A 19,937-nucleotide genomic window follows, 5' to 3' on the forward strand; every position below is an offset into this window, starting at 1 on the left:
CAATCATGGAAAAAAGTACACACAGCGTCCAGTCGATCCATGTCAAGGCTAGAGCCGGGTTCAATGGCATCATCAAGACGTGTTCAAATGAAAAGATAGTTAAGATTTATTATTTTACAGTGTCGTCATTATATGTAACTCTAAGATTTGGTTGGATGATAGTTTAAAGCATTCATCCATAATTATTACATGATCATAACTCGCTACAGTTGCGAAACCACGATTTTGTAAGTGGGAGTACCCAGGGGCGGATCCAACCGTCGGTAGGGGAGGGGGCCAAAGAGGGGGCCTATCTCCTAAAAAAGGAAAAATTAATGTGTTTTTACCTGTATTTTTTCCCAGGAGAGGGGGCCCGGGCCCGGGCCCCACGCCCCCCACCCTGGTTCCGCCACTGGGAGCACCTATTTTCTGCAATTTGATGCCAGGCAACAAGAAACTCACCGGGAGCTTTTTAGTATTGTTTGACGATAAAAATGGGGGCCCTCCCATTTTTGCCGGGAAAGGGGGGATTCTTGTTTACTGAAGTAATGCTATTTTGGAAAGGGAATGTTATCCACCCCGCCCTCCCCACTAGAAGCTAACCACAAATCAAAATGCCATTTTACTCAGGGCTTTATTTTGTCAAAGATATAGGGCTAGGGTTAGGGTTGAGAATTGATTTTAGGATAGCTTCAAGAGTTGTGTTTAAGGTAAGGTGGAGTTTGATCAACAAGGTTGATCATTCGGTCAGTGGAGAAAATTAACACAGGTGAGATTGTCACCGGAGCTCGAGTCGAAGAACCTTATCAGTGACGTAGCTACAGGGGGCACATAAAATGTAGGGGGACGGAAAAAGAAAGAAAGAGAAAAATATAGGGATTGAGAACATGAGGAGAAGACGCTGCGTCCCCTTCCTACACCCTCCCAAAATAACGACCTTGTTAATTCTCATCTCATCTACCGAGTAAGAACGGTGTGCCCCCAATCCCCCGCCCCCCAATACTTGTGCCCCTACATAAAATTATCTAGACTCATGCCAGGGCGCTAAGTTTTATGTGTGGCCGTATGAACTCGCCCACGCCGTGTCTCTCCCATCGCGTGCATGTACATTCTCGACGGAAATAATTCAGTAGCGACGATAATTGAAATAGTTTGTGCATAAAATATACACGTAAATCATCCTGGCCCCACTCCAGAACGCAAATTCTCCCCCACCCTCTACTCTGTCTCTGTCCGTCTTTCTGTCTCTCTCCCTCTGTCTCTCTCTGTCCCTCTCTGTATGTCTGTCTGTCTGCCTGTCTCTCTCTCTCTCTCACTCTCTCTCTCTCTCTCTCTCTCTCTCTCTCTCTCTCTCTCTCTTTCTTGCTAGGTCGTAACTTTTATAAGTCTGAAACAAATTCACAAGAAAAGAAAATTATTTTGTTTAAAAAAAAAGCGGTACCAGTATAGTTTACACGTGTCTCAAAAATCTCTGATTATCAAACAAACAAAAATAAACAAACACAAAAACAAAAATGGATCTCTTTTCTTACATTGTCTGAAGTGTTCTTTGGGTGTCCAAAAGAAGTAGTTGTTTTTGGTCCTATTGCAACAACAAATCTAACCCTCAGGCTCTCATGTTTTTCAGAAACTTTAAAGTCTCTGACGGGTATTTTATTATTTCTTTAAACATGAATTCTAATCCATTTTGGATGTAAAATCAGGGCTCATCATAAAAAGTTAATCAGGATACTTCGTACTATTTTTCTTAAAACCCCTATCACGAACTGTCAAGCCCTCAAAAAGTTATCTCAACATTTATTTTAGCAGCAAATGAGTTTATGAAGGTATTTATTTCAGATGAAAATACTCTGTGATTTTCTCTTTAAGAGTGAAAATTGAAGCCCTCATTTTGTACACATCAAATGGGGTGCATAAAACACTGCTAGTTGCTTATTCAAGTTCAAAACGAATAATGACTGTAATTTTGCTTATAATAAATGTTTGCCATTATAATTTTAGGAAAGTTTTCAATTATGATTTTTTACAACATTTTGGCCCTTTTACAAGTTTGGAGATCTTCACCGTAAGGGAAAGGCTGTAAATAAACGTCAAATTTATTGTACTTAGGCTGATTTTATTAGTCTAATTCAAAACCGATCATCATCAATCATCACCCACTCTCACTGTTAGTATTTCAGTTGTGTAAATGGTAATTGATTAGGCAACTAGATATTGGCGCTTTATATGTTCCTGGATTGGATAATTACGATCTATAAGATAAAATCGTTATGATGATCTGAAAGCTATTCCCGCCCCTTTCTCGGAGAGCCCCATGCCCCCTCAAACTGTCCTACCTGCTTGCGTTTTAATCTATAATGGAGCCCCCTCCCCTATCCGATTTCTACATTTCCCATGTATTGCCATTGTAACCATGGTTACACACAAATGAGGACCAAGTAATCATCATGAACACTGGGAAAGAAATTTTAGCCATCGCGTGTTGACTGAAAACGAGTTTCTACCCCGTCTGCACGACATATGGCAATAATTCAGTTACCAACAATAAATAGGAATGATGAATTGTGTATCCTCTCGTAAATTATGGTAGAAGCGACTACTTGAGTAGCAAGTTCGAAAAAAGGTGTTGATGATATATGCCCTTTGGTAATGATAGAATTTATGCGTGTATTTACGATAAATCATGAAACGCGAACGCCGACCGTGACTTCAAAATACTTTCCTGTAACCAAATCGGTGCTATATTTAAGCATTTAAAAAAAAACTTTTGTTTAAATTGTTACCGCGCGCATTATTTTTTATATTTTTTATGTGTTTTATTTGGGAGGGGGGGGGGGTGTTGTGTGGACAGAATAGAACCAGAGAAGGTGGGATGGAAGCGAGAGAGAGAGAGGGAAAGAGAGAGAGAGAGAGAAGAGACAGACAGACAGAAGAGAGAGAGAGAGAGAGAGAGATAGATTACGATGGATAGAAGCCTAGGGATGGAAATAATACTTTCTCCAGTCACGGAGGGCCAGGTTTTTTTGTTCCCATGACCTCATTTTCATCTTACCACGATGATCTCGGAACGGCGCAAAAATTCATTTTTTAAGGACAAGTTGACTAGGACTTCTCTATATCGATGAAGGTTTCTACAAATTAGCCCCTCCCAACCCCAAACCCATTTGTGTGTGGGGGGGGGGGGGGGGACACGGAAGACATGTCACTGTGACATTAGCAGATTTGACCAGGTGACGCACAAGGCTATTGAAATTATCTAAGTTTGATTTTTCGAAAGTCTTTGCAATCGTGTTAACTGTATACAGATAATTCCAAAATCATTGTGAATCACTGCTCAATACCCGCTAAAGCTACAGAAAATGCAAATTTTGTAAAGAAATTAAAAATCGTGATTTTTGACATTCTTTCAAATGTTGAACAAAATAATGCCCTTGGCATCCACCCCTTTCTTATTCCTTAGTATTTTTTGCAAGGTTTTTTAGCATGGATGCCATGTATTGCCCTAAAATTCCATGGAATCTTTTCTAGAGCCATTTTTTAAATGTTTTTGACTGGTCAACTATTGTATGTGTGGAAACACCTCCGTCGAAAACTTCTATGTAACTGTCGAAAGTTCTTTCTTTCTCTCTCTCTCTCTCTCTCTCTCTCTCTGAGCGTGTCCACACAAAAACAAAAATTATCCCGAAACTCAATTAAAAAAAACGTCGTATAAAGAATCATCATATAGAGAAAACTCTCTCTCCCTCTTTAGAGAGAAGAGGTTAATGGTATATTGATGATGATTTTGTGATGAAGAAGGTAATATTGGTGATGGCGATGATATATCATGAAGACGATAGTCAACTGGGATCGATATGACGAAATAAAAATTATGTTCATGTTTTCTTTATGGGAGCTGACGCCTAGCTGTTGCTCCAATATCAGCTTTCTAATGTTTTACGTTTGCATACGAGGGAAGTGAGCACACACACACAAAAAGAAATTTACACTATAGACAACATACCGAAATGACATATTCGGGCATCTTGTTTTCGAATATGAGCAATATTGATTATACATGTAATCACTGAGTGATTATGAGGTGACAGACTGACAGTTGCCCCCATATTTGAGTTTTGAAAATCCTGAGGGGGCTACAGCTTCCTCCTACCTTATACGCCTACGGCTGTAAGACCAGCAGACACCAGTAGAGAAGATTATCAAGTGAGGTAAATGGGGGCTCCTAGGGGTATGGCACGAAAATTGATATTGAGAAGAAATGGAACCAGATTTGACGGATAATGATGACAAGTAAAGTCGCCCTATCTGTCGTTCTCGTGACCTATATACTCATTACGGGTCAAAGGAGAAACATAAATCGCTTACAACTTCAGCGAATCTCTGCAATTGTCGGACAGTGACAGTCTCCGTGGAAAACGGACACATTTTGAGTATTCATTGTACCTGCTGTGAAGTGGGCAATTTCTAACCAGAAATCAACAAATACGATAGAGGTATTTCGATGTGATATATTAATTTTATATTGGGAGTAGCAAATGTTTCTTCGATAATAACGTTTACTGTCATTCTCATCACTTTCACCTTTTTGAAATCCATGCCTCAAGCCATCTTGGTAGCGAATCCAGTGCCCCGTCTTACAAGAGTTGAGATTGATACCAATATGTACATAAGAGATATAGGAGACTGCACATCTTTATAAGACTATTTGCGCGGGGAGAAGAAACAAATCCGATATTATCTGATAAGCAAAGCAAGGTGATGAATAGATGACGTATGGGTAGTTTCTGTTCTTTAGATTTGTAACATTTCTACATGAAAAAAAATTCTTGCATGCAGGGGATTTCATCATTTTCACTCAACTGTTAAAAATCGTATGTGGTAAAGAGAGCCACAAATTTTGGTTTAGTTTCATGTTCTGTATTTAAACACTGTTGTAAATAGCTGTTATTTTTATGATATGAACAAAGAAAGTCCCTCGAAATAATAGAAGAAAAAAATAAAGAGCCACAAACGCAGACGTTTCAGTATGAGAATGAAATGTACAGCAGGCATGGTGTATTTACATGTATTTCAGAGGGAATTAAATAACCGTTTCAACTTTCAGCGCCAAACCTGATTGTTGCTTTAACGGAAATACAAACTTTCGATTGGGGTCGAGTTCGCGAGTAATCGTAACCAAAGACGAAAACAAAAAAGAAAGAAATGTCGCGAGAACAAACCGTTTTCCTTCTCCTCTTTTTTGAGGCTGTGTATCTTTCCCTGTTCTATCCTGTCCCGGAACGAAAATATTCGAATGTTACGGAGCGACTTTTACAATCAAAACATGCACACTGCCAAGAAAATAAGAGAATCGTTTTGATTAAAAATAGAAATGTCAGTTAAATGGATGAACTTTAACAACAGATTGATGAAAATCAGACTTGAAAAATAAAACAATCTCTGCCTTCCTATTTTTTTAATAATTTTTTTAAGAGATCCGGTACCTTTGTCTCAGATCCTTTAACAAAATCCTTAATTTAGCTCATGCTACATTCATAATTATAAACCTTTAGGTCATTCAGGAATCCCATGAATTTTACAAGCCGATCGCCTGTCCGATTATCAAGATATTTATGATTGAAAATCGAAATTTCATTTTGCGTTCTCCTAACGGTTTTCATAACACCACAGTCTATCGGGAAAAAAATGAGTATGGTAAAACCGTCACTCAAAGATTTTTACTTTTTTGAGGCACTACATGATCATTTTGAAGCGCAATTTTTTTTTTAGGGCTTCAATATTACACCATATCACAGACACTGATAACACGTAGGGCCATGCATCTCAGATTTAACATTGTTAAACGATCCCTTTAATGCACTTCTTTAATTTCGATCCCGCCAGACGATCTTCCGATCGTCTGTATTTGTCTTTAAATCACCTCTCTCTCTCTCTCTCTCTCTGTCATAGTCGAATCCCGTCAAGTTCAAATCAATGACGTCATATCTAAATTCACTATTTGCCTCTAAAGTTCATCAAACTTTCATCAATTGCGTTAGCCGGTTATATATCTTAAACAGATATTTTGGAGTAGAAATTGAAAAGGAAATTAGAGAGTAAGAGAGAGAGAGAGAGAGCCCAAGGAGCCGCAAATTTAGTGAAGTAAATTATTAGTTCAAGGTTTATTCTATGCCGAAAAGAAAATATATACGAGCCGCATGAGGCTCTAGGGGGTCCTCTCGAAACTATACGCCCTTCAAACCGGCTCGCAATTTACCCGTTCTCCGTACAACTCGGGGGCGGACCGTGGGGTGGTTGCCTCATCATTTTTTCTTTATGCCGTCACTGCCAAGCCATGCAGAGGCGGAGATGGAGGGAACATACAAAGCATGGCTGCCTCAGGGCATGTGAGTTAAAGTCTCACCTCCCTGGCTGCCTCCCCCTTCTAATTTTAGGCCAACTCCCATAAGCGACCACGTATAAATTTGGGGCGCCGAAGCTAACGCACTGAACCCCGTTTCGCCCAAATCCTAGATTCGCCACTGATTTTTCCCTCGATATTAGCAGGGCTACTTTCATCCCACGCTTGTATTCATTCAGTTTACGATTTAGGAACTGCCACATAAACTCGCAAGAGAAGGGGTATTCTATTTCTAAGAGAAAGCATACACGGTTGGCAATGTGGACGGAAAATGATTAACATTTTGGCTAATGACCAAGTGCACGACCTTGAATTGTGAACATTATTTAAGTGAATTCTAATATAATCAGATCATAATTTTCAAAGGTGCTGTGCAAATCACCGGCTAAGACGATTCTTAATTTTTGACCATCAATTAATTGAACTTCAGTGAATTGTAATAAATGATAGAATAAGAATCGGGAAGAGACACTGAAAAAACTAGAAAGAAAGAGAGAAAATAGAAGAGAGAGAGAGAGAGAGGGGGGAGGGGGCTCGAAAATCGCATTAAATGTAAACAAAACCAAGGGATAACGTTGTTCATGTAAAATTTTGATTATAATTGCATCGATAAAATTGTTCTAGAATCTAAAAATATACAATCTTTTATACAAGATATTGCAACTTATACATGAAATGTAAAAATGGATAATAGCTTATCACGTCGTTACATTTCAGGCCTATAACATCAGATCGCCTGGAATGAAACAAAAACAAAATATCATCGAAAATCTCATGACTGACACCAAAAAAGTCTGGCACTTCTGGTGTGCAGAATGACATCAATAATATGACGACAATTTAACTTAAATTGTATTTTAAATCTTTAGAATAAACAACTAAAGCAAAATATATAAACATCTATAACTTCTGACGCACACAATAATAGGGAAATACACCACTTTAATATATGTATGTGCAGCTTGCATACAAGCTCTTCCAAAGTGATACTTGTTTACATGGCACGGTTTATATATATCTAAACTGGTCTTCAAAGAGTTAATTTGTGATAAAACGATTAAAGAAAGAAAAGCTTTGTACTAAGAAATCTGGCAGATATAACACAACAAACAATTTTGCAATACAAATTCTATAGAAACAATAAAACACAAGAAAACAGATTTAGATCTAACAAATAAAAAAAACTCACTAAACGTTATATAAATATAAATTAGTTTCACAATTTGATGGGAGGAACTAACCTATTATTATATAAATATTATTTGCATTATAAAAGTAGAAAGTGAAAGATTGCTTAACGATATAAAGCACGTGTATATCAGACACCAGAACGTATTTCAGTCAGTATCACAAACGTCACTTTTCACATGATATTAACTCAGAGTCATCAAAATAACAATCAGGCAGTCATGTTCCTGAGGGCCACTGTTTAATTTTGTTTACAACTTTCAACGTATTTGAAATACAAACAAAAGTAGTACGGCTCTTGTTTAGGTTTAGACTCTGACAGTTAATATGGGAACTATCCTCACTGCCTGCCACCAGGCCGCCCCCCTCCCCCGAACGTAGGGGCGGGGGCTTACTATGGGATGAAATTCATAATACAGGGGCACTTTCTATCGTCTTTACAGTAGTATGAAAGACTTTATTTTTGTAATTTTCTTTGTCTATTTATCTCTCGGACACAATTTTCCTTAAGTTTAGCTCTGGCATCAATATTGCACATTCCTTTGGAAACATAGAACACATTTCGATGAAGGGCTGGGAAAACCGCGCATCTATCAGGTGACGTGTATGACCTTTTGACCTGGAACTGGATGCACATGACCTTTCAATTGATACGACCTCTCCCATTATCACCTACTCTTGTTGCGTTCTGTTGAGACAAAACGACTGGGAACGTTCAAACACCGTGTTCACACTAGAGTCTTCTGAATAATTACAGTTTCATGATATCTCGGCCCTCTTCATAAAAATTAATATATAAAATTTAACGTTGATTGATTGATTGATTGATTGATTGATTGATTGCTTTCTTGTGAGATAGGTTATTAAGAGGATAGAGATAGGTTATTAAGAGGATACGGCGCCACTGACACGGTTCCAGGATACCACTGCAAATTTGCAAATTTTGTCAGCAGGCTGCCCCTCATCCTGTTTTGTGTGATACTTCTTGTGAGTTTGTATTGTGCTCTTCGTATGCAGGTATATTGCAGACCAATTAGTGTTTGTTATTTTGTTAGGAATTATTAATGTTTTCATTTAAAACACTGACGTTATAATGTTCTCTTTTCCGTTTTGTTTTTGTGTATTGTAATTGTTCAACCCTGCATGAGATGCATTTAATGTAATACAAATCTCTGTCCTGGGTTTTATGTCACATCTTTATTATTATGTTACATGTATACTTTCTTGAATAAAGATGAACAAACAAACAACAACTCTTGAGCTTAATTTTCCCGAAAATATTTTCTTGGAACTTTGAAAAAGTGTTAGCGCGACTTATGAACCAAAGTACGTTTCATATCTATTTCTGAGGTGTAAATCGGAAAAAGGAGGCTGTTGTATTTTTTTATTTACAAGCTTGAACGCAAGCAATGATGTTACGAACTCATGCTGTGTTTGACAGGGACATAAACTGCGAGGCAAAACAAAGAGATGGGAAATTCATGTCGAGGGTGGAAATTACACAGGAAGATTTGAGTTTAAAACGTAATGCAATAAACGTTCACCTTTTCATATGCCTACAGGTCAGGCGGAGAGAAAATCGAACATACATCCCATTATTACTGTTCTTATGTAGAAGGGAGAGTGAAATCGCATCATCAGCTTAAAAGCTGAATTCTCCATGTATTATATTCATGTATTATATTCATGTATTATATTTAAACAAATAGTCGATTCGAATCAGAAATTCACAAAACAGAAAAGTGAATAGCGTCAAACAACTTAGTTGGCAGAAGAAAAAAATTAGGAAAGTACTCAAAACAATCGGTAATCTCTTTTGGATTGGTCATTGGCATTTTTGCTGGGGTAAAGTGTTGACCATGACAAAATGCATGTTTAAGATCACCAGACAACCTCTCTTTAAATAAACATACAATAACATTTTGATCTAATTGGTAATTGAAGGTAATCCTAGTTGCAATAACATTGCTTTTCGATTATAAAATGTCTATAATTATTCTTTAAAAAGAAATATTGGTATAATAAGTAAATATGCCGCTTATATAGCAGTAGAGCGTAATCATATATCATAACTATCATATATAACATACCTATGTATATATATTATATCATATATAATCAGTAAGCAATATCATTGCATAGCTTTTGTTATGTAGACCAGTAACATCGTAAAATAGTTTACAAAATCTTCCATAAAACGGCATGATATTATGCATAACTTATCAATGCTTATTCCCCATAATCCTCAGGCTCATATATAATTGCGTTACTATATCTATGTAGGTCAGTAAATATAGTCTGAATAGTTAAAAAAAAGCTTGCACAAATTGGCATGATTACAATGAGTGTCAATGCTTCTAGCCTCTTGCATATCTGATAATCTTATATTATTGCTTTGCTATGAGGCCTAGTACAATGAAATTTAATACTTGAATATTAAATCCATATGATTTCAAAGAGCCCTCATGCTTTTACAGCCCTTCTCCCATCCTCATAACAGTGGGTTCTTGTATAGGCTCATGTCTGTTACATTTGACATTTCTGGCGCTCTACAATTATTACCCTGGTTTTTACAATGGCTGCCTTAATGGCGCTCGAGCATTTCAAGGAATGTATTCTTGATGTGGAATATATAACAAGTCTAAAATACTTGATAATTCGCTTTTAAATATATTTCATTTGAAGGCTACAAATGGCTCTCCATAACTTTTAAGTCCAACTTAGAGTTAAGTTATACTTAGGATCTTTGTGAACCATTTCAATCCACAGCCTGGTGACGTATCCACTAGACCAAGACACCTCTATATTCATTCCTGATTTGCTATGTAAACCAGTAACATATAAAATAGTTCACACAAAAATGCAAGAAACCTCCTGATTTTGAAGAGTTGTCTAATGCTTATAGCCCGTTTCCCAGCCGGCGATCATGGGCGGCTCTAAGAAGCCTCTGAACTCCTTGCCATCGGGTGACCAGCGGGCCCCGTAGCCATCAGTGTTCCGTACCTCCAAAATCGGCAGGGCATGCTGCGAAGGAAAAAGAAAATTGGAGTTGAGGCTTGAAACAAATTATGATATGTTGATACTTATTAACAAACAAGAAATAAATATTAATATCTATGGCACCACTCGAGATGAATGAGATAGATAAATAGGGTTATGAATAAGAATGAGAAGGAGAGAGATAGAGTGTGTGTATGTGTGTGTGTGTGTGTGGGGGGGGGGGGTAGACAGGGTCTATAAGGGAGGGACGATGGCGACGAGATTGAATGACACATGCTCTGGCAATGACCATTGCTCTCCGGTCATTTTCAAATATTATGTAGACTCAAGTCGACTTCCTAAACCGATCCTTTTGTCGTGACCCTAACCTAAAAATGTGATCGCAACACAAGTCGTCACGGTATATCTTTGACAGATTGTTTTCGGATCAAATATGTCATTAGGGCAAATGTCAGATCAACGTTTAGTGATGTAACATAACCAAAACAAAGGTTGTCGGTATTGAAAGAGATAACCTGTTATATACGAGGTGTCATTAGTGAGCTTTCAAAAAGATGACGGAATGGCAAAGAGGACGGTAAACCGAGCGAATTATCGGTCTATGCATGCGTGAAATAGTAAAACAAAGAATAGCATAAGGAAAGACAGAAGAGAGAATGATAGGATAGGATAAAAGAAAGGATAACAAAGAAAACATAAAGGAAGGAGAGGAAAAAAAGGAGTAGATACGGAATGAGATACCAAAAGGGGTAACGTGAAAATGGGTCACATGTTTTCGCGTCACCGTGGCCAGAAATTGAGATTTTAACAGGCCATTTTCGTAATGTATATCCATATTTAAGAGCCTCGATACGAAATATTTCATTCCCCTGTTACAGATAATTGTATTTCAATAGTCAGAAAGGAAATCGTATATATTACGTGCTTGTTAGGTGGGTAAAGCCATGTTTGTCCTACCATGGACCTACTACAAACAGATGCATGTGATTTGAATTCTGACAATTGAGATACATTTATTGGTAACAGGTGGATGAAATAATTCGTATCAAGGCGGAGCATTTATTTGGTTACCTAAGGACGGGAGCATTAATTAGCGCAAGTAATAATGCAATCAAAATGGTGTATCAGGCGTCATTTTGATTTAAGCCTCGGTCACAAATGCCATTAGGAACTGCTACGAACCCTGTACGAACGATTTTCAGACAATGGAAATTCGGGAAGACAATGGAAAAACAGGGAGATTCGTACGAAATTATCGTTCGTACGAACCTTTGTGACCGTAGCATTAAGTTACTACATGTACTTGCGCTAATAAAATTTGAACTCTTCATTTTGCAATCACTTTTGGAACTGCGTCATTTTCACACGGTGCGACTGACACAGTAACTAACGCCTCATGTGAAACGCAACAGGCATTGATCCTGCTAAAACAGACCACGATGGAGAGGGGATGGGAGGGGTGGATGGGGATGGGAGGGGTGGATGGGGATGGGAGGGGTGGATGGGGATGGAGAGGGGATGGGAGGGGTGGATGGGGATGGGAGAGGGGTGGATGGGGATGGGAGGGGGTGGATGGGGATGGGAGGGGGTGGATGGGGATGGGAGGGGTGGATGGGGATGGGAGGGGGTGATGGGGATGGGAGGGGTGGATGGGGATGGGAGGGGGGATGTGAGGGGTGGATGGGGATGTGAGGGATGGATGGGGATGGGAGGGGGTGGATGGGGATGGGAGGGGGTGGATGGGGATGGGAGGGGTGGATGGGGATGGGAGGGGGGATGGGAGGGGGTGGATGGGGATGTGAGGGATGGATGGGGATGGGAGGGGTGGATGGGAATGGGAGGGGGTGATGGGGATGGGAGGGGGTGGATGGGGATGGGAGGGGGATGGGAGGGGGTGGATGGGGATGTGAGGGATGGATGGGGATGGGAGGGGGTGATGGGGATGGGAGTGGGTGGATGGGGATGGGAGGGGGATGTGAGGGGTGGGTGGATGGGGATGTGAGGGATGGATGGGGATGGGAGGGGGTGGATGGAGATGGGAGGGGGTGGATGGGGATGGGAGGGGGGATGGGAGGGGGGATGGGAGGGGGTGGATGGGGATGTGAGGGATGGATGGGGATGGGAGGGGTGGATGGGGATGGGAGGGGGTGGATGGGGATGGGAGGGGTGGATGGGGATGGGAGGGGGTGGATGGGGATGGGAGGGGTGATGAGGATGGGGAGGGGTGGATGGGGATAGGAGGGGTGGATGGGGATAGGAGGGGTGGATGGGGATAAGGGGGTGGTTGGGGATAGGAGGGGTGGATGGGGGTGGGGGAAGTGGGATTCAGAGGGTGTATAAAGCCGATACAGACTCAGCATCAGTGACCAATAACATTTCAAAGTTCACATGCACTGGAGGAAATTATTGAGATTACTCGGGATTGCATCGGTTCCTTCGCAGTTTCCGATTGTCTCGCGATGGCCAGCAATGCCATGTGCGAAGAATCATAGAGAGGGACCATTCACACTGATACTATAATTCATCTCACGTTCCCGTCATATACATGTGCATCGAATGCATGTACAGTAATATATTGCGGACAAAAGGGAAACGTACTCTTGGAGCTCGGGAGTGTTTTCGATTTTGACGTAGGCCTAGTGTTGACGGTCTGGGATGGAATTCATTCAAGATTCTTCCTCTCGGAACAGAAACAACTTGAGGATGTTGAACTGCTTTAGAAATCTGACACTAAGATTTGTTTGAAAATCATCGCATTATACAACTCGCCTGAAATCGTTACAAGAACTCGCTGAAGACAAAGCACAAAATTTGCTCTTGAAAAGTACATGTATATACACTTTCAAAAATGTAAATTAATGTATTTCGCCTCCTTTTACAAATTTTCCCTTTATTGACAAACTACACATTTTTCAAATTCTACAAGATGACAACACAAATGAATGGTCATGCCATTTCAGATGATAATCATACATCCTCAAACGGATGAAACCTTAAACATCGTCGAGTTAAGTTAGTTGAATGGTTACAAACATTGGCTGCAATAATTGCCTGTGATGACTCAGCACTTTCACTCATTTTTCGTGAGCCAAACTACAGTCCAAATCTACAGGGTGACGTCACGGTGACAATGACCTAGTCCCACTTATGGTATAGTCTTGCACTTCAAACATGTTTCAAATATTATAAGCCTAGAAAATCAATCAAAATGTGTCTTGTATTCATCGTGTACATTCAATAAAACTTGGACATTTGAAATAACTCATGGCAAAGTGGGAATGGTAATGCAAAAGGCCATTCAAAAAAAAAATGTTTAGCGTACCCGCCCGCTTCCTTTTTCGGAGCCTCCTTTCTTTTTTTCCAATGCATAAAAACATGAAAAACATACTGCTAAAAATAATGATCAATTTCAGATTTCAAAAAATATTAAAAAATGCTGGCGGCCATCTTGTAAAATAGCCCGACTGTAAGGGAAAATGTACCGAGCGGCCATTTCGGAAAAAAGAACAGAAAAAAAGGCCTCTTCTTTCATATTTTTCAAAAAAGCAGGACGCTAAATATGTTTTTTTTTTTTTAATGGCCTTACAACGAAAGGAATGGGTAGGGTGGGTACTTAAAACTTCAAAGAGCAAACGTATCTATTGTGTAAAATGTTGCACATACTTTTCTCCTGACCAGTACTTTCTCAGAATATTAAAGGGAAAAATTATCTTACAAACCATACCCCTGCATAATATTATCAGCTAGAACATCGTGAGATCTTAAATGGCAACGATAGAATCATAGAACATTCTTTCATGTATGAAAACGAATTGGAGTTTGTATAAATAAATTTAATGAATACAAACAAAATAATAAGGATGTACGCAAGGGAGTGGTAATCCATGAAAAAGGGGGTGGATTGCATGCAAAAAGGATCAGGAAGGTGCGTGTCCCACTACACGTTTTCACTGGTGGTGAATAATTATAATACCCATTCCAAACCAAACATTTGAACAATTATTTACTACTAATATCAGGCAAATATCCACAGGTCTGATTAGCATCATGTTTAAGAATGAAGACTAGATGGATACGATCGCGTGAATGCGAAACGGTTTAAAAGTGCAGGGAGCACGGACAACCCGGCACGCAATCCTCATCACACGCACCAACCCGCCTAAATATAAACATCGTCCTAATGAGGACAACAAGCCGGGGTCGCGGGAAGGTTAAAAAGCGGAAATGTGCCAATACGAACCAACTATTCTGACTGACTGACCAATACCCGCCTCAAATATTGTCACACATGAGCTTAATGATATCTGACGCTGCCCATATATCTGTCGTCGTTAAACGAACCAAGACCGTTCCGTGATTGTCACTTCTGCAGAAACAGGCCACCATTTTCGTTGGGTCTGTAGTTGATCCAATTAAAGCCCGCCGAAAAATCAAGTAGCACGGAATTTTAATTATGTCTGCCAGACAGCGCACGCAAACTATCTTCACACCGCACGCAACCTCTGACAGCGCAACAGGAATATTTATATTTATATTAATATAATGCTTCTATATAGCCTAGAACCTGCACCCCCGGCACCCAACAATACAAACAAAAACCTTAAATTCCATATAAATGACTCCTTATCGGTTGGCAAATTTAACAGAAAAAAGTAAAAAGGGAGACAAGATATCCCGATACAGTGTTTATTAGGTGTTCAAATCGGGCTACGGAAGGATAGGTTTAGTATACTATCAACAATTTCTGGTAGAAGTATTCATAACCGACGCCCATGCAGTTGAACAAAATGTGACGGATTCCTTAAAAAATACTCCTATATCCTATCCTTCATTTGCGAATGTACACTCTACCCGATCGATATAAGTCGCCAAATAACTTTTTTTTTTGAGGGGGGGGGGGGCTACAATCTCAGGACTTAGTTGGATTAGAATTGTAAAAAAAAAAAAAAAAAAAAAAAAAAAACATAAGCCTTGGTCAAGGAAAAGGTCAACTAAGGTTGGAAACACTGGACTTGGAGATTTCTGCAAAAAATGATCATCATGGGAACCATATGCCTTTAAGACCCTATCCGATGAAAACAACTGTTTGTAAGTGGAAAACTGAATGAACGTAGAATACAAATATAAAGGAATAATAAGTAGTATTGCACAAAAGCAAATTTAAACCTCATTTTCCGCACCCCTCCAAATTACGGGTCAACAGGGGTAAAATTTGCCGAAGTTACAGTGACGACATAACATGTGGACCCAATCGGCTTACCTATACAGCAGAGGCGATGGGCCGTGCTTAATTATTTCATGTCATTATGAATATGCGTACTCCACATAGATGATGTCATCGAGACGATAGCAAGTTTTTAGCTCGACAATTTATGATTTTCAAAGCTTAAGATTTTGAGTTTTCAGAGAGCTGTTACTCCTCTGACAGACACTAAAACGGTATATGATAGTATTTTAATATATGGCTTATAAACTTTCCGTTGATATATAATTCATCTATTTCACTATGGATAAGGTCTTTAAAAACGATGGATGATCAAATAAAAGCTTTTCTTGCCATGAGATAAACAGATAAAACTCCATCACCGTGACCATCGTTAAACCCAAGATTCCAACCATTGACATGCCTCAAAGAGGTACGATAGAGAGACAAAAATGGCGTGACCTGTTAAAATTTGGAGAGAAAAAGTAAGACAAACGAGATCAAAGACAATCATAGAAAAAGTGTGTTCTCATATTCTTTGAATTAACCTCGATACTTGTCAGCTGTGTATTTCCGTGTGACCATGACGATTCAATTGCTTTGGCTCCAGTTGTCATTTGTTTTATCATCATTGTCGTTATGCGATTATGACAATTCAATAAATAAATGAGAAATAATTTTGTCCTTCCTCTCCTTTTCCCCATTTTTCTTCCGGGGGTTGGGGTTGGTGGACATGGAATATATGGCTCAGTTGAATAAATCAAATACATATTGCTTCGCGACAGTCATAAAACCAAATGAATATATTTGGTGAAGAAGAGAAAAAAAAGCAATTCCGGTGCGGCAGGAGAGGGGGGGGGGCACTTCCTCGATTACGACTACTGTGTCCTCTCTCTCTCTCTCCTTCTCACTCACACACATAAACACACACACACACACACACATATTGTCTCTCTTACTCTCTATTTGCAATTTCCATTGTCTAGTTTCTGATATGTTAATATTTCCTATATTAAAGAGTTTTAATATCTTTTGTAGATGTAGACATACACAATATACCTTCAATCATTATCTGCGATCCAATCTCTATGGAGCAGGCAACAAAACGAGCAGCCGAGGGTCTTAGGTAATAATAAAGGTGGATAAGAGCATGGACCTCCCCGATATGAGAACAATTCACACCTTTTTTGCTTTAAGAGAGACAGGTGCGTGCATGAGTTCGTCCCGGCCAGATTAGGCGTAGAGCCGTGACAGCGAGTGCACGCCATGCAACGCAGGCATTTAGAGTGCAATGCCGGGAAATGATCCATCAAAACTTGGACCACACATTGCATACAGGCTACTATTATTATTCAGACTTAACAGACGCACTATTTTGGGGGGAGAAAATGAAAGGGAGGGGGAGAAGGAGAACGAGAAAAGCACCTGTTAGGGGCTTTCATCGGCGGGTCGTCTGTTCGGTGCGTGCTTCTCATACCGATGCCCATGATCGGTTGCGCTGACGGAATATTTGTAAGCACGGGTCGAAAATAGGCGCCTTGGAAGTCAGGGTTGGCCCCCATTCCGATAATAATATATCGTCATAACTGCTAAGAGGTAGCTATTTCAGTCAAGTGACGTTTGTTTCTACAACACATGACATGATGCAAACAAAATATTGTCAGCAGATTGATATCAATGCAATACCATAATAAAATCTTACTCTAAAATTATGAACGATGAAGAAAAGGTATATCTTATGGACATTATAACAAGTCGGGTTAAAGCCGAGAGATTCGATTAACGTGAAAGTCGACCAATAAAATGAGTAAAATTGAATTTTACAAATAGTTTTGTAGACTTAGAATAACGAGCCAATATGGGTCAACAACCATGACAACACTCCTTCGGAAACTGTATCATGCATGGACATGTATATTTTCTACCCTTTTCCACGTTTGTGTAAATAATTTCTATATCAATTTGAAATTTTATCTATCTAAAGCCAAAACTTGATATTGTTGATGCAATTTTTTATCGTAACATTTCTCGTACATGTATCTGTCTCTCTGAATTCACATTACAATAATCGAATTATTACAAGGATTAAAAAATACCGAAACCGGCACACACGTATTAGCCTTGACCGCTTCCTGCCAGACCTTCAGTTGTGTAATTTTTGGAAATAAATTCACGGTTTTCAGTGACTCCATCAATTCTATCCTATCAACAGAAACTCGCTTCTAATTCATGACCCCTTTTCTCTGTCACAATGTCAGGAAATTGCTGATGAAACTTAAACGGGGTTCCACACGCGAGCGATCCCAATAACCCCAACTCCTGCATAGTCGCCATACATCTCATGAGTAATAGAAACTAATTAGGGTAAGTAAATTCTTCCCTTTCGTTAGTACCCTGTATCAGTTTTTGTTACTACTCTGTATGATCTTGTCCGCTTTGATTAGGGGATGAGAGGAGAGAAAGTTGAACATCTTACGTGAGCATGGCACTATTCTTTCTTTAAAATAAATAAAGAGAGAGATGTCTGTATGATAAGAAAATATAAGTAAACACATGTAGTTTCTTTTTAAAGAGTCGATGGTTTTAACACTTATCGAGATGATGGCGCCATTTTTCTTTACATTAGAAAGGGAGACAGATTCAGAGGCATAATTAGAGGGGGATGGGTAAACAAACAGAGGCAAAGAGGGACAGAGAGAGAGAGAGAGAGAGAGAGAGGGGGGGGTGGTTAGATGAGAGACGAATACATGAAAGAGAGAGGAACAGGGATGGGAGAGGGGCGACGCGAGCGAAAACGTTAAGAAATTGGTTTCCATATTAGTGTTTTCTTTCTCTCTTCTACTTTTTAAAAGATAAGATAAGATGTAAAACAACTTCACGATTTCGACCATCCCGAGATGATCAATACTTGATCAATAATGAAAATCATACCTATAGGGGACTTGTGGAAAAATGGTCACCTGTTTCTTTAGCTATTATGATTTAAGATTAATAAGCACGGAGAGCTACCCCTTCTAAATAGCATACGCATGTTAAAGTCAGAAGGCTCATCATAAGTGAGCATCTAACCGAAGTATATCGCGGTGTAAGTCTTTACCTAAATAGTCAAATCGACCGGACTGAAAAATGGACCAAACAAAAATAAGTCACTCCTTATAGCCGATCGGTCAATTTGGAAACGATGTACAACCAGCTTGACGGTGTGACTGAAGTATATTAAAGCGATCATCCACGGTATTATGAGAATAGAGCCTCGCACAGGAACGGATCATAGTGCTTACTGGCACTCTGTTAATCCCAGACTTAATGAGAAACGCACGCGAAAAAATGTATATGATATTACCGGTCTACAAGCAGATTGCGTGCGAGGGGGTTAATTCTTGACACGGGAAACCGATAAATATTGAGCGAAACTAGGTCTCAATAATGACTGAGATTGACTAACAATGCTATTCCAGTAAGGGTCAGTTGGTGTTTGGAGTTTAAAAGGATGATATGATTTCATTTCCGCCTTTTCTTTCTATTTCCCTTCTTCTTAATTGTAATAAAAAAAGAGAAAAGGGGAAATCAAACGACATTGACCCGATACACGGAACGCATTTTAAATGTTATTTACCCTTTCAGAATATGAAAGACTGAGGGTGAAGAAGAAATCTGGGAGACAGGTGCCAGAATGAGTTCTGTACCATTTAGTATATTATCAATTGTGGTCTATTATTGAAATGATTTGCCTTGTTATGTGGTAATCATCACACCAAAATGAATAATAAGTGATATTATTTATAATACATGTACTGCAATGTTATGATAACAACAATAAGTGGGGGACCAGGGTTGGAAAATTTTGAACAAATTGACTATTTTATGAAATAGTGTTTGGGCTGTGTACATGGACCTATATTCATGAAGATCATAAACAAGACAAGTGCGACTGTGGGCACATTATACACAGCTCAAACACCATTTTGATAAATCATCAAATTTTTGGGGCAGCCATTTACAAAACTGAAGAAAAAAAAAACAATTAAAAAAAAACGTGGTGAGTAGTGCGCATACGACTGTATGTGAGAATAATTTACGAGGCACTTATCATAAGGGAAAAGGACAGTCAATAGAAAAGAAAAAGTACAATGGGCAATTATCAGAGGTGAAAATGGGGCACTTCTT

The 19,937-nt window shown here is 39.3% G+C and overlaps 1 protein-coding gene across 2 annotated transcripts in view; it reads right to left on the minus strand.

Annotated features, from left to right (window-relative positions):
* Nucleotides 1–6,957: 6,957 nt before the first annotated feature.
* LOC100888873 overlaps nt 6,958–19,937 on the minus strand; it is a 29,749-nt gene continuing 16,769 nt past the window's right edge. For both annotated transcript variants that reach the window (XM_030984496.1, XM_030984498.1), the window contains exon 14: nt 6,958–10,591. In XM_030984496.1, coding sequence (XP_030840356.1) covers nt 10,460–10,591 — 132 coding nt within the window. In that variant the 3' untranslated portion in view covers nt 6,958–10,459. The remainder of the gene's footprint in view (nt 10,592–19,937) is intronic.

The sequence above is a fragment of the Strongylocentrotus purpuratus genome, unplaced genomic scaffold, assembly GCF_000002235.5.
Source record: "Strongylocentrotus purpuratus isolate Spur 01 unplaced genomic scaffold, Spur_5.0 spur5_scaffold_14, whole genome shotgun sequence".
NCBI lineage: Eukaryota > Metazoa > Echinodermata > Echinoidea > Camarodonta > Strongylocentrotidae > Strongylocentrotus > Strongylocentrotus purpuratus.